Source organism: Jaculus jaculus, chromosome 11, assembly GCF_020740685.1.
Source record: "Jaculus jaculus isolate mJacJac1 chromosome 11, mJacJac1.mat.Y.cur, whole genome shotgun sequence".
Lineage (NCBI taxonomy): Eukaryota > Metazoa > Chordata > Mammalia > Rodentia > Dipodidae > Jaculus > Jaculus jaculus.
This window is the reverse complement of record NC_059112.1, coordinates 23,240,206-23,267,813: the sequence shown is the minus strand read 5'-3', so window position 1 is coordinate 23,267,813 and position 27,608 is coordinate 23,240,206. Positions and strand designations below refer to the sequence as shown.

Sequence of the window (27,608 nt, the reverse complement as noted above, 5' to 3'; positions counted from 1 at the left end):
AGCCATTCCTCCTCCTTTCTGGAGGCCGTCCAGCTTGGAAATCCCAAGCTCTCATCTGGGGATGCAGCCCTGTCAGCTGGTATCTCTCTCTCTGCTTCAGCAGGAATAGAAATTTCTAAGCCTCCTGAATTCCTGATAGAAGCTAATAGAGGTTCTTCATCTAGAACATTCTTCCCTGCTTTATCCTTTAAACCCAAAGCAAGTGGCGAATGGCTCGGGACATGTTAGGAAGGTCTATCCAGCTCTAGACTATGCTTGACGCCACATAGGACAGTGTCGTGACAGGTGTCACAAACACATGGGGTTTCAGAGGCTGATGAGCATGGCGTCTGAGATCAGGATGGGACAAGAAACTCGGGCAAAATGCCACCTTGAGTCCTTGCATGCGCATGGGGCATCACTAAGTTCCGTGGTGGCAAGGTCACACCAAACCGCCTTGGTTGGAGAGTTAATTTTCTGTTTCCTCAACATGGTATCACCCTTACTAACTGCCCCATGGATTGACAGAAGAGAGCTTTGGGGATCTTTTGGCCCCCAGACCACTCATTGTCTCTTTGCATAACCCCTTCTCCACCCTTTCTACCTAATGAACTACAGGATAGTGAATTCTGGCGCGGATAACTGTTACAAAAAGGGGTCGTGGCAGGCTCCTGTGTTGGGGTCCCGGGATGAAAAAGTGGGCACTGTAGGCAAGAGCTCAAGGACAGAGGAAGGTGAGAAGTAGTGTGTCCTTCCCAGGGGGTGATGGTGAGGAGGGAGGTAAGCTCCTGCGAATGAGTTCTCATGGTAAAGTAATCCTCTCTGGTTCTAGTTACTTCCAAACACTCACCACAGGATGGCAATGAGCAAAACGAAGGAATTATTCAAAAAGATGCTGGGATGCCACCTGAAGTAGAAAGATCTGAGGAGTGCAGCCAGTCCCCGTGAGCCTCCTGCCTGAGTTATATTGTGGGCTGTGTCTGCCGTGTGTGTGTGTGTGTGTGTGTGTGTGTGTGTGTGCGTGTGGCCCGTGTGTTCCCAAGCAGCAGCTTAGCATCCCCGTGTGCACTCGGTGGCTGACACGGCAGGAAGTCGAGTGACTTCAAGGGCTGTGCGCATCCTAGGAGCTGAGCTCTGCATCCAGAGCTCACTGTGGGTCGAGATTTTTAGCTTTTGCATGTGGCTGGGAACTGGGGCAGATTGCGTTCTCAGGAGTCGTGACAAGTGCCTTTCCCATGTGAGCACCAGCTGCATGATAGGCTTGTGGAATTCGAAGGGGGATTTCCTACCCGGCTGCTCTGTGCCCTTCTGCCTCCGTGGATGTCAGCTTCTTCTGTCTTGATTAACGCCCGCGAGTGATGCTACTGAATTCCTTTAGCAATAAGTAGCCTTTGACTGGCTGGACTGAATGTTGCCCTAGAGTATGTCCTCTGGTCCCTCAATGGGAGACTTCAGGGACAGAAGAGGAGTCAGAGAAGATGACAGCTCCTGTCTGCGGTGACTCTGGACTGAAAGTCCACAGCAAGTTGGCTGAACCGCAAGAGGAGGACATGATAACCAAGAGAACCGACGCGTCCTCTGTACCTCCTGGATCCAAACCAAACCAGTTCCCTCCGGCTCCACTGGCCCAGCAGCAGGGTATGGAGGAATCTAACAAGGGCTCATCCATAAAAGATCAGAGGTCAGAGGCTCTCCTATGTGCTTGTGACTGTTATTTCTCCAGCCCGCACCACATTACATGCTTTGAATGTGTTATTAATGCATCCTGCTGTGTCAAAGCCACTCACCTGCTATTGCTAGAAAGAAATTGAATGATTAACATGGGCCCTGTCAACCAAAAGTATTTTTCTGTCTTGTGTATAAGCAGGAAGAATAACTCAGTAGTAAAAATTTACCTGTTAACCATTGTTTCTGATTTCATCGTGTCAACAGCATAATGGGGAACTCTTCTTCCTTCCTGACTTACAGAAGAGACTGGTGAAGGGGTTGAACTCTTTTCTGACCTGCTTGATTCTACTAATTCCAGGACAAATATGAATATCACTTACATAATCTGCAATTTGGTATTTCACCAACAGGAAACTTTGCTGTCTAGAGATAAAATTCCCATTCCATGCTCTGACATGATTTAAAATAAAGAGTAAGGGGCTGGAGAGATGGCTGACCAGTTAAGATGTTTGCCTGCAAAGCCAAAGGACCCAGGTTCGATTCCCCAGGACCCACCTAAGCCAGATGTACAAGGGGACATATGTGTCTGGAGTTCGCTTGCAGCAGCTGGAGGCCCTGGCACACCCCCCCTCTCTCTAATAAATAAATTAAATATACAAAATAAAGAGTAGGGAAATAGTTATCCCAGGGTCTAAAATTCCTGTGTAATGAAGCTTCTGTTGCCACTTAATAAGTATAATGTGTTTTGTTTCCAAGGCAAGATCTCACTCTCAGTTCATACTGACCTGTATCTCACTCTGTAGCCCCATGCTGGCCTTGAACTTACGATGATCCTCCTACCTTGGTCTTCCAAGTCCTGAATGATTGATTGATTGATAGATAGATAGATAGATAGATAGATACATACATACATACATACATACATACATATATACATACATAGATCCATAGAGATAGAGATATAATTAAAAGTATAGTGTAGGGCTGGAGAGATGGCTTAGCGGTTAAGCGCTTGCCTGTGAGGCCTAAGGACCCCAGTTCGAGGCTCGGTTCCCCAGGTCCCACGTTAGCCAGATGCACAAGGGGGCGCACGCGTCTGGAGTTCGTTTGCAGAGGCTGGAAGCCCTGGCGCGCCCATTCTCTCTCTCTCCCTCTATCTGTCTTTCTCTCTGTCTCTCTCGCTCTCAAATAAATAAATGGAAAAAAAAATAAAAAATAAAAAATTTAAAAAGAAAGTATAGTGTAGGTGCACAATATAGAGCAAAGGAGAGAGGAGTGTTTTGTATAATTTAAACTCATTGCAAAACACGAAGTAATGGGGTTAGTTCTGCTTCTTAAGGGACTTTGACGGCAGTGGGTCAGAGGGCACATTCACGCGCAGGAAGAATTTAACCATCAATACCCTAGCCATCATTGTCTCCTGGATTTGATCCAGGCTTTCCATTCTTCTGAGTAATAATGTGTCCAGGGATCAGGGAAACATTCATGCTCTCCGTTGTAGAGTGTATTCAATATGTGGTCTCCCCATCTAGATCACCTTCCAGGAATTCACAGATAGGTTGAATGCAAGCTTATCCCACGTCACAAATGGGAAGCTGGATGGAGAGATTAGTTAGTGAGCAGATCCCACATAGTTCCCAGATAGCTTAGAGATGGCTCGTGACGGAGACACTGAGGGTCCACCTGTCCTTCAGTCACTTGTCCTCTAGATACCCCAGCATGGTCCTTGGCCCAGGCTCTGTGGGCTGTAGAGCAAGTCAGAGTGAAAAGAAAGAAGGAAACAAGGCTTGCACCACCAGCCTCATCCTAGATGCATTCCTGCTCATCCTCTGCATTTTCCATGTGTATTTTCGCATTGGGAAACCAAAGTCAGAGGCACACAATTAGGGAACCTAAGATTCAAACTGAGCTCTGTCTGAATGGAAAAATCCCTTCAGGGCATTGCATACACTGTTACCAGAGGACTTGTGGAAGCCTGCTGAATTCTTTGTCTTTTTTTTTAAATAGTTTATTTATTTATTTGAGAGAAAGAGGTAGATAGAGAGAATGGGCACACCAGGACCTCCAGCCACTACAAATGAACTCCAGACGCATGTGTCCACTTCTGCATCTGGTTTACATGGGTCCTGGGGAATTGAACCAGGGTCCTTGGGCTTCACAGGCAAACGCCTTAACTGCTAAGCCATTTTCCCAGCCCTCCCTGTCATTTTCTGTCTCTCCTTCCATTTATTATTCCAAACGAATTCAAATGAGGATGAGTCTTTGGTATGATGGGAAGGAGATATAATGAAATTAACTTTATGACATCTGTGATTGAGCCAATATATACTCTAGAAATTCATCTTTTCTTTCAACAAATACATACTGAGTAATTACTATGTGCAAAACTCAGTCTGATGAGCCGTAAAACCATTTCCCACTCTCATTTCCAATTTGTTCAGAGTACAATATGTGTATCACCAGCTAATTACAGGTTCACGACTGCTTAAATAGTGCTGAAAGTTATATAAATGTAATCAGTGGGTAAATAGCTTGTTTCCTTCCTCTTTCTAAGCATCTCTACTCTCAAATTTAGATTATATATATATATGTATAATATATATGTATATGTATATACATATATATATTAATTTGTGAGCAGAGAAATCTCTAGAGTGTAGATGTGCCAGGGCCTGTTGCTACTGCAAATGAACCCAGATGTATGTGCCCACTTTGTGCATCTGGCTTTACATGGGTACTGGGGAACTGAACCAGGACCAGCAGGATTTGCCAGCAAGTACCTTGAACCACTGAACCATCTCCTCAGCCCAAGTTTAGCCTTTATTAATTGACTTTTTGATTTTTGGTAGGATACCCATATTAATTGTGACCTGCCACGGTGCCAGTTCTAGACCCTATAGCCTATTGGCTCTCCTACTTTGCATTTAAAGAATCTCTCCTTGGGGGCTGGAGAGATTGCTTAGTGGCTAAGGCGCTTGCCTGCAAAGCCTAAGAACTCATGTTCAGATCTCCAGGTCTCATGTAGCCAGATGCAGAGCGATGCAAGCGTGCAATGTTGCGCATGTGCACAAGGGGGCGCACACGTCTGGAGCTCATTCACAGCAGGCTGAAGGTCCTGGCACACCCATTCTCTCTCCCTTTCTCTGTCTCTCTCTCTCTCTCTCTCACTCTCAAAATAAAAATAAATAAATAAAAAGAATTTCTCCTTGGGGCTAGAGAGATCGGTCAGCAGTTAAGGCAGGGGATAGTTTCCTTTCTACTTGATCCTTTGTGTACTGCCCATGTCAAAGTGAGTAGGTTTTCAAGACGTGGATAAGGACTACCTTTAAACATGCTTTTCCTAGTGGGATCATCATCTGAGGAAGCTGCTTGCTCTTACTCAAAAATGTACTTTAAAGCCAGGCGTGGCCTGCATGCACACCTTTAGTCCCAGCACTCACATTCAGGAGGCAGAGGTAGGAGGATCTCCATGAGTTCGAGGCCACCCTGAGACTACATAGTGAATCCCAGGTCAGCCTGGGCTAGAGTGAGACCCTACCTCAAAAATAATAATAATAATAATTGTGCTTTATGTAATGTTCTCATTGTTAGTCTAACTTAATCTTCTCCTTTGCTCAGATATATTTCACCCCAAACAACTGTTGCAGAAGGTCACAACTTCATAAACCTAAATTATCAGAAGACTGTAAAAGATTTAAAAAAAAAAAAAAGCAACTTTGTTTTTTCAAGCTATGGAATATCCTTTGAGTCTGGTTTTGATTAAGACTACCAGTTTTCTAGGAATTGTGGTTTTTGTCAGACATAAGGCACTGCTGATTGGGGTGCTCGTTGAAGTCCTGGTTTGCTTCCCAAAGACTGTAGAAATACTCTGAGGTCACCCGTGCAGATGCATTAACACGTCCGGACAGCTCAGTAAGGGGTTTGCTTGGGTGTTCAGTGTCCATGGCAACCCATTACTGCCAACCTAAGACATGAACAGTTTTAACTGCCTGTGAACAGCCCGAATATGTGTTTGTGTTTTAAGCTGCCTTCTCTAAACATCGTGGGTTACACCTAAGCCTCTCTGTATTTATGTTGAACGGGGTCTTTCTTTGTGAGTAGCGTGGGATTATTTTTCATTTCTCTTCTGGGCTTTCAAACCCAATAGAAATCTGGAGACTCCAATTTTCAGCAGCTAACGGATATTACTAATTACGCCTCTTTTTCAGTATAGCAAAAAAGAAAAAAAAAAAAAAGGTTTGGCTCACGTATATATTTCTCCAGCAGTTTTGTACTTTGCAGGTTGGTTTCAGCATTAACTGTCTGCCTTGCCAATTCTCTAATGTTGTATTTGGTCTTGTAGATACGGTCCGAGGACCCCTGTGTCAGATGACGCAGAGTAAGTGGCCTTGCATTCATAGGGTTTGCATTAATTACTAGCCTAAAGTGCATGCTCTGATACTTACCACTAATTGAAATGCAACGGATATACCACGGTGAACTAAACAGAGAACTGACTCCACCATGAAGGGCTTGGGGCTGGAATGCAGAACATGTGTTCCATGCGGGAAAGATGAATGAAAAAGCAACTTAAGCATGAGTCTAACGTGCAGCTGCTGCTTCCAACTTAACATTTGCTTTCTCATCAACGGCCGTGTTCAAGTCGCTCTTGCGATCGTTGGAACACTGGTATCCCTGCTGAACCACGGAATGATGAAAAGGGTATTGTGACTTGCCTGTAATTCTTGATACTTTGGGGCTTAGAGCAAACAGTAAAGTAGTCATTCCTTTAGTCACATTTTTTTTTTTCAAACTAAGAAAATAAATCTTAAACCACTAATTATAGATTCAGGAGACCACGTCCCTCCCAGGTTGGAGTCATGTAAACTGTGGGATGCTTAAGACCCAAACATTGGGGTTTTGTTCAGGTTCCGTGGCATAGCAGGGGGTTGAGGGTGTAAAACACGGCTTTGGCTTCCTCTGTCTGCTTCTTGCTTTTCGCTCTGCAAAGAGAAAGAGGTCCCCCCCCCACCCAACGCTTCACCTCCCATTTGTGACCACATGAGCTCTCTTTCAGAAATAGATTTCCCATAAGCAGATTATTCTGCACCTGATACACAAGGCAAAAGGTTTCTTACAGAATAGTAGCCTGCTCAGATTCAAGTAATGTATGTTTTAAGAAATACAGCCAAGAAGGCTGTGGTGGTGCATGCCTTTAATCCCAGTACTCCAGAGGCAGAGGTAGGAGGATGGCTGTGAGTTCTAGGCCAGCCTGAGACTACATAGTGAATTCCAGGTCAGCTTGGGCTACAGCAAGGTCCTATCTCAAATAAGTAAGTAAAGTAGTTACAAAAAAAAAAAAAAAAAAAAAAAAAAGAGGGCTGGGAGGATGGCTTAGCAGTTAAGGTGTTTGCCTGCAAACCCAAAGGACCCAGGTTCTATTCCCCAGGACCCACGTTAGCCAGATGCACAAGGGGGCACAAGCATCTGGAGTTCACTTGCAGTGGCTAGAGGCCCTGGTGTGACATTCTCTCTCCCTCTTTCTCTGTCAAATAAATAAATAAATAAAAATAAAATATTTTTTAAAAAAGAAATACAGTCAATATTTAGTTCCAGCATCAACCCAATGTCTGCCTTCTTCAAAGAAACATGGTGTGTCCAGGTGAGAGGTTGGACCATCATGGGAAAAGCTGAATTCTGTCTTCTTCCTGGTCCAATCAGTCTTTCCAAGCGATGGAGTGAGACATCTAAATAAGGATATAGAACCCACGGATATCATTCCCAGTGATAGCAATTAAATTTAAGCAAAAATGAAAAATCCAACATTAAAAAAAAAGTGTCCACATCACATTTTCCTGGGTTTGTGCTCAGGATACTAGCTTAGTTTGGACCCTCGGCCCTGAGCAGCCAGATTCCATTGCCAGGTCATGAGTAATTTAGGACAGTTGCGTTAGTTGATATAACAGGGCCTTCGTGTCTCAAATCCAAACCATGGCTGGGATTGCCCCATTGCACGGAGTTAAGGAGTCTGGGAAACCTGAAGAGACAATGTTTAATATTCCCTGGAAGGAGGTGAGAATGAGATTGATAGGCAAAACACTACATTGATTTGGTGAGAGCGAAAACACTTTGATAGGATGGATTTACTCTTCAGTGGTGTGAAGCCCTATGTCTTTAATCCCAGCACTCGGGAGACAGAGGTAGAAGGACCACCATGAGTTCCAGGCCACCCTGAGATTTACATAGTGCATTCTAGGTCAGCCTGAGCTAGAGTGAGACCCTACCTCGAAAAATGAAAAAAATAAAAATAAATAAATAAAATAAAATAGATCTCTGGGAAACCTTTAAAAAAATGAATGGAAGGAAGATACTACCTTTAAGAGCTGTTGGAATTTGTTCATGCTGAAATCTGAAACCTCACCCAAGAAAAAGTAAATGATTGTTGTAAAGGGGCAGGTAGGAATCAGGACACACCCCCCCCCACACACACACCTTGTTTTTCCCTCTGAGAGTATACCAGAAGAGTAAAAGGGCCTTCATCCCCAAAAGTTTTATTCACAAAGGACTGAATTTCCTGCTTGGAACAAACATAGTCCATGAAGCCACATGGGGAACAAAATGAAAGATTGACACTAAGAGTTAATTTCTCAAATAGAAACATATACTAGTTTAGCTTATTTCTCCACTGTTTTCCTATTTCAAAACCTTTAAAGGGATAATTTATAAACTATTTTTATCAACAATTGACTCATTCTTTTTTTTTTTTTTTGACACATTCTAAAATTACAACCCAATCAAAAACTTGATATGCCCTGATGGAGAATATAGGTTAGGGTAGACCTACCACACAGGCAGGCAGAGAAATTTCCACCTCCAAGCCAGTCAAGAATGTCTCTGTAAATTTAATTTCACTTTCTCAGCCATTTCTTCAGCTGACATATTCCAGTTATCCCAACATTCGCCCCTCCAGAAGCACCTGCACGTTGGGAGAGCTGCTGGCCATTTTATTCTGTTTTGTTTGTTTGTTTGTTTGTTTTACCTCAGACTTGACTGTGAAACCATCTCTAGTTTCCCCTTGAAGAAACTTAATCCTGTCCCAAAAATGCTAACCCACTCCCAAGAAACAGTCCTGAGCTCTGCAGCCAGACACTCTCGTCCCCGAAGTTCAGGGGTACAAGCATTGGTGCTGGAAAGGGCAGGTTAGGTGTAAGCTAATATTCTAGAAGCTCTGCTTCTCCATGATCCCCTCCCACAGACTTCTTCATTTGAGAGATCAAGCCCCACCTCTGAACTCGGGATCATTTTCTAAAGGGTGACTAAGCCCATTCTCTATCTAGTATTGTCAATTCTCAATTTTCTCTGTTCCTTTTTTTTTTTTTTTTTGAAATTGCATAAAGACATCATAATTTTGCTACTACTTTTTTTTGGCTGGGGCCAGTTTGCTGATATTTTTTCTTTAAAAAAAAAAAAACTGGAAAAAAAATAGTCCTTCCTGGTATGGGAGCTGGGAAATGAATTTCTCTTTTTACTTAACTAACCAGCCTTTGGCCACAGTCGGGCTGAGGTAAGTCAGGGCTTCTTGGTGGGGAGCAGAAGTGGAAAAACCAAGCTATAAGAAGGAGACCATGCCCACCTAGTGAGACAGCCAAACCCCGCAGCCTGGAGAGGCCTTTTCCTCCGTAGAAGAAACCCTGGATCTATAGCCGCCCACCACAACCTAACCCCCAAATTCTGCCCTTGAGAAATTTTACATGGCAAAATCAAGGGCTCTACTTTCTCTCTTTCAACCTGCCACCTACTTGGTGGGCCATAAGAGAGCCTGGCTTATGGTGGTTTAGGTCTTTAAAAGTCTTAGCAGAGATTGTAAGCTGCCTTAAAAGATAATTGACTGGATTGGTTGTTTTAAAGGTAAGGCTCTTGTTGTTTGTTTGTTTTCTTTTAACTATGAGAGGAGTGGAATAAATCTCCATCTCTTTCTGGAAGGCCTACATAAGTGTAATTTTATCTTAATGTTAAAGAAAAAGCATAAGTTAAGCATTTTCTGCTTAACCCTTTACATCCCTAAATAATTTCTTAAACAACATTAATAAGTAGACTATAAAATGAGTGAGAGAAAAGTCATAGTCCTTCCTCCCATTTTTTTAAATATTTTTTGGTTCCTTTTTATTTATTTATTTATTTGAGAGTGACAGAGAGAGAGAAAGAGGCAGATAGATAGAGAGAGAATGGGCGCACCAGGGCCTCCAGTCACTGCAAACGAACTCCAGATGCGTGTGCCCCCTTGTGCATCTGGCTAACGTGGGACCTGGGGAATAGAGCCTTGAACCGGGGTCCTTAGGCTTCACAGGCAAGTGCTTAACCGCTAAGCCATCTCTCCAGCCCCTTCCTCCCAGTTTTGAAGAGTGAGTTTATTTTTCGAGAAGGCTCATCGGCTGGAAGTCAACGCCCGCCCGGGGAGGAGGTGACAGGCAGCAGGATCCTGCAGCTTTGTCAGCCCTGTGCTGATTTTAAAAGCCTCAGACAAAAATCCATCTATGTCTTAGGATTCTCAGAGCAGTCTGGGTTGGTTGAGGGAAGGAGCGAGATTATGAGGGTACTCTTAATATCGAAGACTCAAGTTAGATTTCAAATGCCCAACACCCGTGGGGGGGGGGGCGGGGAGGGGTGGACCAGCCATCCATACAGATCCATTCTGAATGGATGGGTGTCAGAGTGTGGTGACCATTGGCTTGAGAATGTCTTCTTCCGAAACGCTGCCTGCTGGGGAGCCCACTGCATCCAACGGTGCCCGTGCTTCTGCCTGTGCCAGGGTAATGATTTTTGGGCATCGCTGATGACGTCTGGGATGAACTGTGTCTAAGCGCATGGCTTACGTTTTCTGGGGGTTCAGCTGGCTTCGACAATGGACTATCCTGGTCTTCTACACAAAGAGGTTAACAGTGAACTTGTAAGGACTCTCCACTGCTGGGTTTGTGGACTCTGTGACCCATTTGGTCTCAGAGCTAGTCAATTTGTTTTTTAAATATTTTATTTTGAGAGAGTGCAAGAGGCAGATGGAGAGAGCGGATGGGTGCTGCTTCCAGCCGCTGCAAGCTAACTTCAGACATGTGCACCACCTTGCGCATCTGTTATATGAGGGGAACGGGGAATCGAACCTGGGTGTTTAGGCTTTGCAGGCAAGCACCTTAACCACTAAGCCATTTCTCCAGCCCTAGTCATTTCTTTGAAAGGTTAAAACTGAGGTGGATTTTGCTTAGGTTTCTCTTTCTGTGTTAATCTTGCTGCTTCAGCTCTTGCTGTGAACTGAGGTCTGTGTCAGCATCACAGAGAAGGTCCTGTGGCCCTAATGAGCTCCCGTAAAGATAGGAATTGCGTGCATAGCTGAAGCTGCCTTTTAAATTTGCTTGTCCTTTCCTTTTCAATACAGAAGTATCTTAACAAAAAAAGAGATTAAAATGGCTTGGGCATATTAGGATCCAAAGTGCACCATAATTTCCATATTTTATTCCTCCTTTATAATAAAATAACCTTATTTTCTTGATTCCAATGTGCCTTTAACAACACTCTCAAGTAACACGGTTTTGCAGGAACTAAAAAGCAATTGCCACATCAAACACACCCGTCATCAATTCATAGTTGTAGGGAGCATTTGAAGCTAAGATAATAAAATATGAAAAAAGGGGTGCCTTAATCTTGAGGCCCTGTGACTTTGTTTTTTTTTAATTGTAAGTGAAGAAATTGTCTTCTCACATGTAGCATGTTGGCCAGCTCTTTTCACAAAGAGGCATTTAGTGTAGTTAAATTTCACTTTAGGGAACCTGGCTACCCCACGTTCTGTCCAAATTTTATATATATATATATATGTGTGTGTGTGTGTGTAATTTTTAATGCACAGTTTCTTTTTAAAGTGCATTTACAAACGAGAGCTTCAGATATCTTAGTTTTTGGGTTTTTTTTTTTTTTTTTTTAAGCACCCACGTAGAAAGTGCCCCGATTCAGTTGGCATCAGTGGCCGGCTCCGGGAGCCCATCCTGGCCGTCGGGCTGCGGGGCGGGGGCGAGGCGGCCTCAGCTCGGCAGCGCCCCCGGGCGGCGGCGCGCGCTCATGCCGCTGCGCTGGCTTTTTGTCTCCGCACCAGGAGCACGAGCATGTTTGACATGCGCTGCGACGAGGAGGCCGCGGTGCTGCCGCACAGCCGGGCCCGCCAGGAGCAGCTGCAGCTCATCAACAGCCAGCTGAGGGAAGAGGACGACAAATGGCAAGACGTGAGTGCCGGCCGAGGTCCGGGCCTCGTGGGCAGCGGGGAGGAGGTGGGCTGCCCCCCCCCACACACACACACCAAGCCGGGTGGTAAGGGTGCGCGGGTACCCCTGGACTTCAAAGCCCCCTGGAGGATGTCAATCAGCCAGCTTTCTAATGTGAGCCTGAAAGGTGTGTGTGTGTGTGTGTGTGTGTGTGTGTGTGTGTGTGTGTGTGCGGGCGCGGGGGAGGGAAGGGGGTGTCGGTAGAAAAGGGGGGACGAGAGAGGAGAGAATGACACCTACATGTAATCAACAAGTCCCCTGGCCAAAAGCTTGGTCACAAAGGAGGCAGTGGGAGGCGAGCCGGGTAGCAGAATGGCGAATACACTGTCCTTTGAGGCTCTGCATTTGAAGGGTGGGCGGTGGCAACAATGACCAGCATTTAAAGTGTACCAACCAGTACCAGGCACCGTACTGAAAGGCTTGCCTGTGGGAAAATCCATCCAATCCTCTTGGTAATTCAGTCTCCTAGTGCCCAGTATTATCCAGCAGTCACAGATGAGGCCCAGCACAGAGAAGTCACTTGTCCGGTCACAGAGCCTGTGAGTGGGAGAGAGGCAGGATTCGAACCAGGGAAGGAAGTTAAGGAAGGCTGAGAAGAGCTTTCAAGATCACGTTATGTCCTGACAGCGGACCCAAAGCTGTGAGAGCTTGAAGTTAGCGGAGAGAAGAGGGAGAGTGTGTCCTTTTGTTCAGTCACCATGCAGCACTCTGAGGGAGCCATGGCAAACATATCTGCCATTATCAAAAGGAGTTAATTTTTCCCAAGTTTGGTAAAAGATACTAACAAGTGTGCCTGTGATATAACGAGTGTTTTCTCTCTGCTGGCCCGTTATATGACTGCATTTGGCCCTGCAGACTTTGTAAGCAAAAAACACCACAGTCACCTTCATTTTAGAGAGAGGCTAAGAAACACACGCAAGATTCCAAAATAGGAGATGGAGAGCCTACCTGTAGCCATTCCTTCTTCTCCCAGAATCCTCTCTTCATTATAATGCTATAATAACCTGTGGAACGGGTGCTGAAGTTGTCCTGAGGGAATTAATACATATAACACCATCGTATCTGTAAGGCTTCAAAGTCAATTTAATTTGTTTTAAGTGCTTTATTTTTATTTATGAGAAAATGGGCACACCTGGTCATCCAGCCACTGCAAACAAACTCCAGACAAATGCACCATCTTGTGCATCTGGCTTACATGGGTCCTGGGGAATCGAACCTGGGTCCTTTGACTTTGCAGGCAAGCACCTTAACTGCTAAGCCATCTTTCCAATCCAATTTGATTATTTACTTATTTATTTTTGAGGTAAGTTCTCACTCTAGCCTACCTGGAATTCCCTATGTAATCTCAAACTGGCCTCAAACTCACAGCAATCCTCCTACCTCTGCCTCCCAAGTGCTGGAATTAAATCATGTGCCACCATGCCCAGCCAAAGTCAATTTATTTTTGCCTTTATTTCCATCCGTGAGAAAACTATAACCTCTCACCCAACCACGCTACTGCCAGCAACTGTTTCGAGAACTCAGACGTTGCAAATAGGCAAAGAGGAGAAATTTACATAATTGTAAGACAATTTTCCAAATTGTGCCAAGTAACATGAAATACAATTGCATCGTTCCCATTAGCTGTGTTCAAATTAATTTCTTCCCTCTTATGATGGCGTGGATATCAGTATTACCCTGCCTTTGAGACATTCTTGTCCCAACCAGGCTGACATTGGATTGTGTGGCAGTGTCTGAGCACAGCGTCCCAGTGTTGCCTGGGTTCTCCCTAATCTGTGAATCATGGAAAGGGAAGGATGTTCAAGTTGAACAAGAGCATCCCCTTCCCTCCCTCCCTCTCTCTCTCTCTCTCTGTCTCCCTCCCTCCCTCCCTCCTTCCCTCCCTCCCTTTCTCTCTCTTCTCTCTCTCTCTCTCTCTCTCTCTCTCTCTCTCTCTCTCTCTCTGTCCTCCAGGACCTGGCTCGTTGGAAGAGCCGTAGAAGAAGTGCTTCTCAGGACCTAATCAAGAAAGAGGAAGAAAGGAAAAAAATGGAGAAGTTGATGTCTGGAGAAGATGGGTTAAGTGAACGAAGGAAAAGCATCAAAACCTACAGAGAAATTGTTCAAGAAAAGTGGGTTCTCTCTGTGGCTCTTGGCGTGTTATGGGTTTGCCTTGTCTACATCAGATTCTCAGTACTATATCATGGGCTTGGTGTGGCTGTACCTGGGTTCCGCCACGGGCTTCTTTGTAATTTTCTTTTTTTGTTGTCGTGTTTTTGTTTGTGGCTCCTCTCCCCATGCCCCCTCCTGCAGAGAGCGGAGAGAGAGGGAGCTGCATGAAGCGTACAAGAATGCGCGGTCCCAGGAGGAGGCCGAAGGCATCCTCCAGCAGTACATTGAGAGGTTCACCATCAGCGAGGCTGTGCTGGAGCGCTTAGAGATGCCAAAAATCTTGGAAAGAAGCCATTCCACAGAGCCAAACTTATCTTCCGTCCTGAATGACCCCAGCCCCATGAAATACCTGCGGCAACAGTCACTGCCTCCGCCCAAGTTCACTGCCACGGTTGAAACCACCATCGCCCGTGCCAGCGTTCCCGACAGCGGCCCGGCAGCGGGCGGCGGGTCTCCAAGCAAAACTCTCTCCCCCAAAGCTCTGCCCATGCTAACACCCAAGCCTTACTCCCAGCCCAAGAACTCTCAAGAGGTTCTGAAGACCTTTAAGGTAGGAAGAGTTTTTTAAGAGGTAAACAAACACGGAACCCCAGATAGTCAGTGGAAAGAGCAAGAAAATTATATCCCCCACACAGCCCACTGTGGTGACCATGCATATGCCTTGAGAGGGTTGATTTTGCAAGTATTTAGGGGATAGCTAGTCCTCTAAATTACTATCCGTTACTCCAGTGGATGCAGTGGGATTGGCAGTCATAAGATGCCCATGAGCAAGGTCTATTTTTTGGCTTGATATAGTGGCCTGGTTTCTCTATGCCAGCGGAAACAAATTCTAATTTTGTAGTATCTGGTATCTTCAGCTATTTGGAGATAAAACAAACTCCCCAAAATGAAAATCTAATTGTTTTCAATTTAAACAACTACATCTCTCTTCGGAAGAAATGGAGGAACAGGTGCAACAATTGGGAAAAATATGTAATAATTTGATCCTCAGATAAGACAAGTCTTTTTTTTTTTTAAGTGGAAACTAGGTTGAGCTACCGAAGCATGTAGAAAATCATCTTCCAGAATGGAAAAAGTAAAGCCTGTGACAATCAAACATCTTCCCACTTCCTCAAATGCCACTCAGCCCTTATCTTAAGTTCTTTTTGCTTCAAAGAAAAAAAAAAATCACTTCTCAGCCAGACGCAGTGGTATCCAGGGGATAAGAGACTTATTGGAAATTGCACAGCTATTAAATGGTCGAGTCAGAGTTTGATCCTAGGTGGTCTAACCCCAGATAGTCTACCTCAAACACCAAGACAGCGATTTCTAGCTGCCTGTTAGCAAGCCACTATAACCACCCCTCCGCCTGTCCCTTTTTGATTCCACTGCCTTTCCTACATGTTGGATGTGAACCAAAAACATTGTATTGGGCATAGCCTTTTTTTTTTTTCCTTTTGAAAACAAATGGAGGTGTAACATTAACTGGAGAGGGGGATTTATTATAATATAACATGGTATCAGATCTCCTACTCTCCATGAGCACTTCATAAAACTACTGCAATGTAACCTGTAAAATGTTTCTGATCAGAGGTAGGTCCCACATCATTTATATGCTAACAACAAGAACAACAAAAAAATCCAAGTTGTGGAATAGACATTACAATTTAAATGAAAGCTTACTCAAAATCAAATTGGTAGCATGTGTTTGTTTTTAAGATTCCTTCATTTTCCTGTAGATTAAAATGAAATCTCTCCATGAAATCAAGTAAACAGGGCTGGAGAGATGGCTTAGCGGTTAAGCGCTTGCCTGTGAAGCCTAAGGACCCCGGTTCAAGGCTCAATTCCCCAGGACCCACGTTAGCCAGCTGCACAAGGGAGCGCATGTGTCTGGAGTTTGTTTGCAGTGGCTGGAAGCCCTGGCGCGCCCATTCTTTTTCTCTCTCTGCCTCTTTCTCTCTCTCTCTGTCTGTTGCTCTCAAATAAATAAATAAAATAAACAAAAAAATTTTTAAAAATCAAGTAAACATGAATTATGATCTAGTATTTTAATATCAACATGGCGTTTGGCCTTGAGAAAAAGATCCTTACAGAAGATTAACTTCTAGAACTGAGGAGGACATTTGAGAATCCTTTCTGTGGACTATGATTGTTCAGTGCTAATTCTTTAACATGATTCAAAAATATGTGCTTTGCTACTGTATTTGGTTGGGAAATGGCATGATTTTTGTTCATTCTTGGCTATCATAGGTAGATGGGAAAATCAGCATGAATGGAGAGACGGACCATGGCGATGAAGAGGAGAAGGAGAAAGAGGGTCCCACAGTGACACCTACCCCCTCCTTAACCAAGTCCCAGAAGTTTGAAGGTGTGGCCAGAGTTCATGGCTCTCCCATGGAGGTGAAACAAGACAGCAACAGCATTGAGATCAACATCAAGAAGCCAGACTCTCTCCCTCAGGAGCTGAGGGTAAGTTCTTGTAGTTTGGAGAATCTATCTCTAAAATAAGTAGAACATGGAAATGTTTCTTTCTTTCTCCTTAAGCCTATCAGGTGAGCTACATAACAAAGCACCATAAGCTGGGTGGTTGAAACAACAGGAGTTAGTTGTCTCAACCTTGCCGGCTCAGGATCCCAGATCAAGGTATTGTTCTCTTGGCTGTTAGGAGGGATATAGGATCCAGGCCTTTCCCTGAGCTACTGGTGGTTGCTGGGAATCCTGATGTTCTGGCATGTAGACTCATCATTCCACATTGTTCTCCTTGTATGAATGTCTGTGTTCAGAGTTCCTGTCAATCAAGGTACAATGTGACTGGACCCCATAATCCAGGAGTCTTACTTCACTGCAACAACCCTTTTCTCAAAATAATGTCCCATATTGAGAACCTGCCATTAGGGACATCCACATTGGAATAGGAGGAGACATGATTCAACCCATGGCAATGCACTATATTCACAGATAACATAACTTGTGAACAAGAAATTACTATTTCTCTTTTTTTCATATTATTATTGGTATCCAGTGTTATAGAAAAATAAATGTATCTTTCAAATATTCTTTTTGGGCTGGAGAGATGGCTTAGCGGTTAAGCGCTTGCCTGTGAAGCCTAAGGACCCCAGTTCCAGGCTCGGTTCCCCAGGTCCCACGTTAGCCAGATGCACAAGGGGGCGCACGCGTCTGGAGTTCGTTTGCAGAGGCTGGAAGCCCTGGCGCGCCCATTCTCTCTCTCTCCCTCTATCTGTCTTTCTCTCTGTGTCTGTCGCTCTCAAATAAATAAATAAATAAATAATATTCTTTTTTTACATGGTTAGGACCTCATTAGATTTTTTAAAACTATTTTTATTTTCATTTGTATATTTGGCAGAGAGAAAGAGGCAGAGAAAGTGAGAGAGAGAGAGAGGGAATGAACATGCCAGGGCCTCCAGCTGCTGCAAACAAACTCCAGATGCATGTGCCACCTTCTGCATCTGCCTTATGTGGGACCTAGGGAATTAAACCTGGGTCCTTTGACTTTGCAGGCAAGCACCTTAACCACTAAACCATCCCTCCAGTCCTTCATTAGATTTTTAATACAATTTGAAAATAACTATTGCTAAGCTGGTATGGTGGTACAGATCTGTAATCCCAATACCCAGGAGACTAAGGTAGGAGGATAGCAAGACTCTGTCTCAAAATAATCTGAAAACCTGGCTTTTCATCTTTTATTACATGTTCTATGTGTGTAATAGGTTTTTTTTTCTCATTAGTTAAAAAATTATTAATGAAATTCATTTTATTAGCTTAAACATTTTTTTTGTTTGTAGAGGCAAGCCCAACAGATTGGCCTTTTATTATGGGTGAGCAAGAGAGAGAGAGTATTGGTGCACCAGGGCCCCAAGCCACTGTAACCAAACTCCAGACACATGTGCCACCTTGTGCGCGTGTGCAGCCGTATTCATACATCATCTTGCACATCTGGCTTCCATGGGATCTGGGGAGTCGAACACGGGTCCTTAGGTTTCGCAGGCAAGAAGTGCCTTAACTGCTAAGCCGTCTCTCCAGCCCTAGCTTAAACTTTTAAACCTGGATCAATCTGAAGCACCAGCACACTGTTCCGCCAGCAATCTGGGAGCTTTAGCACCAAGAACAGCCAGCGCAGGAACTCAGAGCCATATCCTGTTCACCACTTTGAGGTGGGAAAATCCCACGTTCGTGGATCTTCCGCGGGAGAGACTCCTGGTCCAAACCTGTCCCCACCACACAGACATGGCCCAGCTTTTAGGGGGCACCCTCATTTGGTCCATATGTTAATTGTTAACCTTTAGGTTTGTTTTGTAGTTTAAGGATGTGGGAATCTATTTTGACTTCTCCAGCTCGGAAAAAGGTTTATTGGGGGGGGACTGTGTGTCGGGTGGGGGACTGGGGATATTTGGAGGCTAAGAGGTTGTTACTCTCCCCCCATCATACTCTGTGAAAGACCAAAGTCATTTCTTTGCCATGATACCATGCTTCCTCTTCATGAAAAGCCAAGCTTTGGGACCCAGGCAAATGCTGACTCTCCCACCATAGTCTGTAATTTTCCTTTCTTAAAAAAAAAATGGGGGGCTGGAGGGATGGCTTAGCAGTTAAGGCATTTGCCTGCAAAGACAAAGGACCAGGTTCGACTCCCCAGAACCCATGTTAGCCAGATGCATAAGGGGACACATGTGTCTGGAGTTTGTTTGCAGTGGCTAGAGGCCCTGGCGAACCCATTCTCTCTCTCCCTCTTTCTCTGTTTAATAAATAAATAAATATAAAATATTTTTTAATTGTTTATTTATTTGCAAGCAGAGTGAAAGAGAAAATGGGTGCTCTAGGGCCTCCAGCCATTGCAAACATACTCCAGATGCATGTGCCATTTGGTACATCTGACTTTATGTGGGCACTGGGCAATCGAACCTGAGTCGTTAGGCTTTGCAGGCAAGTGCCTTAGCCTCTGAGCCATCTCTCTGGCTCCTGTAGTTGTACTTTTGCTTTACATACATGTCACCACTTCTGAAGAGATTTTTACGCGATGTTACAATAAGTTGCCACTGGTGGGGGATCTGAACTGGTAAAGTCACTGATGCTCTTACATTTAAACTAGCTCCTCCCCAAGTAAAGGAGACATCTTAGCACTGGAATCTCTTTTCTAGGACTGTTCATAACTCTGTCTTGGTTTTCTTTTGCCATGATTCTTGGGGAGAATTTGCTAAATTCCACTCATTTTGTACTGATTCAATATCTCCCAAAATGTCAAGTTTTAAGAGAAGCTGAACTCCCTGGTCTGAAAGAGATTATATTATGTTCTTTTACATGCTGTCAGAAGGGGAACTCCAACGAAAAGATGGCCTTTATGGCTTTTCTTCCTGGTGGCTAGAGCGAGCTGGGCAGTGTCAGGATAAAAACCCAAACTCCTGGGCAAGCCTGGGGCCTTCTTCCTCTTATATATTTCTCCCCAGTTGAGGGTAATTTCCAGTTCCATGAACCCTACTGGTTCTGAGCAGCAGCGTTTATGGACCCACCGCTTGAGCTTTTGGTCATTAAACAATAGCAGGGACTGCCCAGTGTGGCGTATACCTGTCAAAGTTGTTAGCTGTGCTGTGCTTTTCCTATTTATACTTGCAACTCGTGATGCCAGAAGTTTCACATTCAGTGTGTCATCCCAGAAATCACTCCAAAGGAATTGCTTATCAAGAGCCAGGTACGGTGGTTCATGCCTGTAATCCCAGCAATTGAGAGGCCAGCCTTGGCTGCCTAGTAAGTTCCAGGTCAGCCAAGGCCACAAAGTGAGACCCTCATCTATAAGTAAATAAGCAGGCCTGGAGAGATGGCTTAGCGGTTAAGGCGCATGCCTGTGAAGCCTAAGGACTCAGGTTCTATTCTCCAGGTCCCACGTAAGCCAGATGCACATGGTGGTGCATGCATCTGGAGTTTGTTTGCAATTGCTAGAGGTCCTGCTGCACCCATTTCTCCCCCTCTCTCTTTTTCTTTAAGAAATAAATAAATAAAAATAAATCTTGATCCAGGCATGGTGGTGCATGCCTTTGATCCTAGCACTCGGGAGGCAGAGGTAGGAGGATCATCATGAGTTCAAGGCTACCCTGAGACTACATAGTGAATTCTAGGTCAGCCTGGAGTAGAGTGAGATCCTACCTTGAAAAAAACAAAACAAAATAAATAAATAAATGCATATATGTATGTATGTATGTGTATACATATATATATATATATATGTGTGTGTGTGTGTGTGTGTGTGTGTGTGTGTGTGTGTGTGTGTGTGCAAACAAATCAATAAAGCCACCCTATTTTACCTCTTTCTCCAGTATCCCAAGGAGAACATACCTTGACTCTGTTCTAACCATTATATTCCTATTAGAAAAGTGGGATGAATTGGTCACAGTGAAATACAGTAGCCAGCTTGAAACAGGACACTGTATGCACCTCAGAGCCTCCCAAGGACTGGTACCAGCTTTGATTTGACTTTCTATTCCTAACTTGCTTGCCCCGTTCGATGGGGCTATCAAAGAAATAGTTTTCCTTTTGAAATCATGTCTTTCTTCCCCAAAACTGCATTTTCCAACCAAGACACTATCTACAGAGGAGTAGCCTTCACCCACCACCAAAATGTCACAATTCCTCCAGGGCAAGCTGGCACTGGGCAAAGGGCACGGCCGGCAGCAGTGGGCAGGAGCAATGAATTCAGAGGGGGAGGTAGAGCAACGGAGAGGGGCGGCTGCGATGTTCTTGCGGGGGTGCGCTGAGATAGGAGGGGGATCCTCCTGGCCTGGAGTGGACACTTTGGGTGATAACCTGTCACCCCTTTAGTTTTCTTCTCCCCCATCTTTCACATTTGATGCTGGTGAGCCTCTGGCTTTCTTCCTTTATAAATAAATCCCAAGTGGAAGTTTGGTTCCATTTCTTAAAATTTAATTAACTAACTTTTTATTTATTTGAGAAAGAGAAGAGAGGTCAGAGAGAGAGAGAGAGAGAGACAGGGAGAGACTGGCCTCCTGCCCCTGCACCTGAGCTCTAGATGCATGCGCCACTTTGTGCATCTGGCTTTACATTGGGTGCTAGGGAATTGAAGCCAGGCTAGGCTTTGCAAACAAGCACCTTTAACTGCTGAGCCATCTCTCCAGCCCCTGTTCTATTTTAATACATGTGCTATATGTACCCAGACCAGCTCATTCCAGACTGTCCTTAAGGGTTTACCTCTATAATAATGAGATCTGAGATGATGATGATGATGATGAAATGATGGTGACTTCTTTGTGGGTGGATGAGGGCTCTGCTCTGTGCCCCAAGTTTTGAACAAAAAAAAAGAAACATAAAAACAATATATAATTAAATACCAAATCAGAGAGCAAAAAAAAAATCAGATATAGGGCTACAGGATGGCAAAGAACAGATAAGACCATTGTAGGTTAGTGTGGCCCAAGAATGTTTTGTGTGAGATGTAGATTTTGAACCTTGACCTTACGGGTGGGGCAGGATTGAAAGATGGAAGGATGCCATGCTGGATTAGCAGTGTCAAGGCGTGGGCCACAGTGAAGAGTTCACGAGAGGACACAAAGAACGATGACAGGTGGTGAGGGGCATGAAGCCCGATCCTGCTCCAGACAGAGGGATAGGTTCCCCGCCCTCCCAGTTATTGGTGAAATCCCTTAAAAGCTTGGTAAGCACCTGGCACCTCTTGTCTTAAAATCTTGGCTTCTGGGATGGAGAAATGGTCCAGTGATCAAGAGTACTTCCTGTGCAAGCCTGAGATCTGGAGGAAGCATGACAGGCCACTGGAGTTCCATTCCCAGGATCCATATAGGCAGCGGGGCATGGCCACACACATCCGTAACCCCAGCCCTGTGGGGAACACAGACCAAAGAATCAATGGGGCTTGGGATCAGTAAGAAGACTCCAGTCAAGTAAGAATGAGCAGAGGGGCTGGAGAGATGGCTTAGCAGTTAAGGCGTTTGCCTGCAAAGCCAAAGGATCCTGGTTAGACTCTCCAGGACCCACGTAAGCCAGATGCACAAGGAGGCCCATGCGTCTGGAGTTCGTTTGCAGTAGCTGGATGTCCTGGCACGCCTATTCTCTCTCTCTCCCTCTCCCTGCCTCTTTCTCTCTCTCTCTCTCTCTAATAAATAAATAAAAATAAAGTTAAAATTTAAAAAAAAAGAATGACTGAAGTACAACAGAGCAGGGCACCTGATATTCCCCTCTGGGCACCACAGGAGAGTATCATGCCACAGGTGAGCATCCAGGGTTCCTCACGTGTACATACCACACCCATGCACACCAACACCACCACGCCACACACCATACCACATTATGCATACAAAAAAAAAGTGTAAATGAGGCCGGAGAGATGGCTTAGAAGTTAAGGCGTTTGCCTGCAAAGCCTAAGGACCCCTATGCTCTCTCCAGATCCCACATAAGCCAAATGCACAAGGTAACACAAGTGCCCATGGTCGCACATGAGCACAAGGTGGCACGTGCATGTGGAATTCAGTTGCAGTGGCTGGAGGCCCTGGTGCACCAATTCTCTCTCTCTCTTCATGTCAGATTGTTACTATGAGAACCCCTTTCTTTGAGCACTGAACACAATGTCAAGGTAACTCAAAGACCACAGGTGTCCTTAAATATTTTTTTAATATCACCATACAACAAATGAAAAAACATTGAAAAAACAATGCCTTTTTTTTTAAGGCTCAAATGGGAATAGAGATGTTTGGAATTAATGCAAGATCCTCAAAATTGTCATCCTGAGCAGATGTGAACGCCATCCTCATGAGACAAGGCAGTGCGTCCGTCTTCCAGCTCCACAGGTCACTTGATCCAGCTGGCATTATTCTCTGAACAGCCTGCAGCTGGGAACAGAGCTTTCCAGAAGTCAGATCCCTCCTCCCTCAGTGATAATACCTGGAGCTCCTTCTCTCTCTCTCTCTGTCTCTCTCTCTCTCTCTTTGTTTTGTTTTGGGTTTTTTGTTTTGTTTTTCTCTTCCTATTGTTCAGTTTTCCTCAGTTCTGGGGCTTCCATATGCCATCTTGGCTCCTAATCCCACCTACACACACACAAAACCCCTCTGTCACTCCATGTTTCTGGAGGCTGATCGAACCCTCTCACTCACCCCTAATGCCCAGCCCCACGCACACTCTTCCTGGCAGCCGTTGCCTTCCCACCAGGTTTGTGGCACTTCTCCCTCCTGGGCTGAGCCACACTCATCTGTGACTATCTCAATCACTTCGTCAGCTTTTCTCAAACCGGGTGATGGGAATGGGTCTGTTTTTCCCATCTTGGTAAAGGCTCCTGGCCTTCTCAATGGTTCAGCACTTTGCTTCTGTTCTCGGATCCAGGAAAACAATCTGACCTTTGCTGCCCTTCGCAGTGAGAGCAGCGTGCTGGCATCTGCGTGGGCGCCATCCTCCTTGCTGCTCAGACCAACTGCGGATTCCTTCAGATGTCAAATGTCAGCAGGCATTTCTTGAGACTTTTCTCCAACTGGAAGTAACCATAAGTTTAGGAGATTAATGCTCCTGAAAAGTCAGGGAAGCATTTTTAAACACAGGAGATTATAAGAACATATACATCAGGTAAAATAAATTAAACCTAGTCCATTTTAACTGGATCAGAACCTCATGTGATTGATTTGAAAAATATTATACATACCACACACACACACATACACAATTTAAATCATGGGAAGGCTGCCCCCCCTCAACTCCTCCTTTTTCAGCAACGGTGACAGACTCTTAGTTGTTTGAAAGTGACAAGAGAAACAGATGCATAGCTTATGTGGCACCTGGGTGGTGGCGCCAGGGCATAAATACACTGGTCTGCCAGGCTTGTGTCCAGATAAGTTATTCAAGCCTGGAGCCAGGAAGTCACTCCTAGTCCCAGAATAGTCACACAGAAAGGATCTCGGACATCACTCCTCCAACCGTAGAGGTCAGATGGCCCGTGTGAGCTCCACAGCTCCTGCAGGATGGAACCATGAACTGGAGGCCTTGGCACGGGCCTCTCCTTTCTGTGTAATGGTTGCAGCCCAGCCTGCAATCTCTCCATTTCCCTCCCTCTCTCTTTCTCTCTCCCTCTCTCTCTCTCTGCCAGTCTGCCAACAAGGCGCTAATTCAAAGGAGCCAGTCAGTAGCCAGGTAGATGTTGTGGTCAGACCATGCCAGTCTGAAGCCAGGCAGCTGCCACCTCCTGCCTATGACCTGAGGGCTGAGTCTGGCATCTGGGCTGATTTGGATGAAGTTCTCTGTTAAGGGGAAGCCAACTCCTGGCTTAGTCTCGCGTGAACTTTTCTGAGCTCTCATTCATTCCCATCCAGAGGTCCGTTTTTGTTTACTTGTTTTCATTCTTGAGAAAAATGTTACCAGTTGGGGATGGGTGAGCCTCCCCTCTGAGCTGTAACCCAAGGAAAGTATGGGTCAGAAAGCACGTTTTGCCAACAAGCTGGTGTTTGTGAAGCAAACCTCTGATTCCATCAGGACTGGTTAAAACTGCCAACTTTGAACTCGTTTCCTTGAAAGTAATGGTGTGAGTACAAAAATAACAAGTGTTCAAGACGGAGAAGTGAGGCATGAATGGATTAAACCAGCTTTGGGGATTTCCCTTATGACAGATTGGCTATGTACATTGCAGAACACAGGAAACTATATAGAAAATGTAAATTACCTATTACTCCAGAATTCAGGAATGAGTAATATTAAGATAACACACACACACACACACACACACACACACACACACACACACACATATATGGAGAGAGATCTATATTCTTCTCTTAGTGCATGTAAAGTGGCCTTTTAAAAAATTAAAATATTTAATTAGTTTACTTATTTGAGAGAGAGAAAGAGGAATTGGCAGATAGAGAGAATGGGTGTATCAGGGCCTCCAGCCACTGAAAAACAACTCCAGACACATGCACCACCTTGTGCATCTGTCTTACGTGGGTAGTGGGGAATCAAACCTGGTCCTTGGGTTTTGCAGGCAAGTGCTTTAAACGCTAAGCCATCTCTCCAGTCCTTTTAAGGTTTTTTTTTTTTTAAATTTATTTCATTTGAGAGAGAAAAAGAGGGAACGAGAAGGAGAGGGAGAATCGGCACACCAGAGCCTTCAGCCTCTGCAAACAAATCCAGACACATGTACCACCTTGTGCATGTGGCTTACGTGGGTCCTGGGGAATTGAACCTGGGTCCTTTGACTTTGCAGACAAGCACCTTAATGGCTAAGCCATCTCTCCAACACCTGTAAAGTGTTTTTAAATGGCCTCATCTTGTTTAAATTGTGTTGCAGCTTGCATTTTCTCTTCATCCCGGGTGTTTTGCTCATAGTGGCTTGATTTTGGTGAATAATATGCAGTTAAACTAAGTACAAGCACATGGGTTCTATAAAGAATGCATATGAGGAAGGCACTTGTTTTCCTGACGTGGGCTGTGTGTCTGGCCCCGGCCCCTCAGAACCTGGGGAGGAGTTGTGGATGGAGGGCAGTCTGGGCTTGGCAGCCCTGGGAAGGGGACTAAGTTGCTTCCTATCCTGAATGATTCCAGAATGATCTTTTTTTAATAAAATAAATAAATAAGAGAGAGAGAAAAAGGGAAAAGGCAGCTTGAGTCATTTTAGCAGTAAACTTGAAACTTCCGGGTACATGATTGCCTTTCATGGGTGAAAGCTCTGGTATTGGGGAACCGCTGAAGGTGGGTGTGCCAGCTAAGCCCCTGCGAGGGGATGCAGCAGTGCCAAGACGGCAGAGGGTTCCCCCTGCCACCCCCTGTCTTCTAGCGCTGGGTCCCTGGGGAAATCACCCTCTTGGACCTCAGCTTTTTCACTCACATAAAGAGGACTACGGTGACGCTGCCTTTAAGTTTTCCCTGAGGGCTAGGTGACCGAGAACCTCAACAGCACTGACACCCGGGAAAACGGGGGAAATCGTGGTCCTGGGATCGCTGCCATCGTGGTGCCACGTGGCTTGTCCGGATGTGAGCTTTCGGCCACTATTTTTCTTGTGTGCGGGGCTGGGCTCCGCACCGGTATGTGTGTGTGTGTGTGTGTGTGTGTGGTGTGTGCGTGTGTATGTGGAGGTCACAGAGGAGGGATGCCGCATGTTCTTGAGACTCGCGGCTCTCGCTGAGCCTGCAGCTTGCCACGATTTTAGCTGGGCTGGCTGGCCAGTGAGCCCCAACAATCCTCCTTCCTCCACTCCCCACAGCGCTTCAGTTACCGGTGCCTGTGGCCCCACTCTGCTTATTTATTTATTCTTTTTTAACATGGGTGGTAGAGATCCAACCTCTCCCGGAGCCATCTCCTGAGCCCCTAACCCATCACTTCAGGGTTAAGATACCAGTGGTCAGTATTTGAGGGTTGAGCTGAAATACATCAGAAACCTGAGCCTTCTTGAAAGAAGTTCTCCATTAGTCACGCGTGAGTGAAATATTACCGGGATATGATATGCCACTGAAATAATTCTTAGTGGAGTAGTTAATGCTGGATCTTGTCTCGTTTGCATTAGACATTATGCCTACAGGGCTTCATGAACGATCTTGTTTCATTGATCCCAAGGGGCACACTTCCCATGTTTTCATGGCTCTAAAGAAAGATTTCTCTTATAATCCACGGTGTGTCGTATTTAGATGTGTGCTTTCTGTCTACGTAGTACCTAAAATAATACAGCTTAGAGTTGCTGGCGTCTAGGACTGGATGAAGTATGTTTGGTTCTTGGTCCACGTTGGGGCTCTGGCCCATTTGGTCATTGTCTGTTCTAGCCATTGGCAATGCCAGTGTGCGCGAGAACGTCGTTCATCAGTGTCTAGCTGCACCTTGGTTTCCCAGGCTCAGATAGTTTTCTATAATTTAAGCCATTTGGAGAAGTTAAAATCAGTAATCTTGACAGTATTTTATATATTAACATCATAAAGTAAAGATACTACCAGGTATTCATGTTTCTGCATGTTGTCAAGGTAAACTTCAAATGATGAAGCCCACTTTACTCCTTTATGTTAAACTGATGGATCTTCAGGGACTCCTGTAATCTTTAGGATAAATGTGCACATCTATATCATATATGTATGTGTGTGTGTCTGTGTGTGTATATATATATCTATATATATATGACTTAAATATAATAAACAAATTGTCTTTACTCATTAAATTTCTTAAAGGGATTCTACTTGGATTGTTGGCATATTAAAATTTGATAAAGTCTATTAAGCAATATTAATGTGATGATTATTTTCTTCCTGGGTTTTATTTTTTGGGGGGTGATGGTTCAAGGGGATATTTGTTGTGGTACTGAGATCAAACCCAGGGCCTTGCACATGTTATGTAAGCACTTATGCACTGAGCTACTCCCCCATCACCCCCTTTTTTCTTTTGCTTTGTGGTGCTAGGGATTGGGCTCGGGGCCTCCTGCGTACCGAGCGAGCGCTCCACCACCGCGCTCTGTCCCAGCCTACTCAGCGTCTTGATTTTCAGTGATCACAAAGCGGCGCTGCTCCCGTCCCCCTCTCTCTCATAACTAAAGAAATAAAGAAAAGAAAAGTGAAAAT

General features: G+C 44.9%; 1 protein-coding gene across 12 annotated transcripts in view; it reads left to right on the top strand.

Moving 5' to 3' along the window:
* The window catches only part of Limch1 (LIM and calponin homology domains 1), a 398,796-nt gene that overhangs the window by 331,636 nt on the left and 39,552 nt on the right, over positions 1 to 27,608 (top strand). For 7 of the 12 annotated variants that reach the window (XM_045130435.1, XM_045130434.1, XM_045130437.1 and 4 more), the window contains 5 exons: positions 5,990 to 6,025; positions 11,765 to 11,891; positions 13,884 to 14,041; positions 14,223 to 14,631; positions 16,311 to 16,529. In XM_045130435.1, the coding sequence (XP_044986370.1) occupies positions 5,990 to 6,025; positions 11,765 to 11,891; positions 13,884 to 14,041; positions 14,223 to 14,631; positions 16,311 to 16,529 (949 nt within the window). Of the gene's footprint in view, positions 1 to 597; positions 714 to 811; positions 924 to 1,399; positions 1,661 to 5,989; positions 6,026 to 11,764; positions 11,892 to 13,883; positions 14,042 to 14,222; positions 14,632 to 16,310; positions 16,530 to 27,608 lie in introns of all 12 variants that reach the window. The other 5 variants (XM_045130438.1, XM_045130436.1, XM_045130441.1 and 2 more) reach the window with 2 other exon arrangements.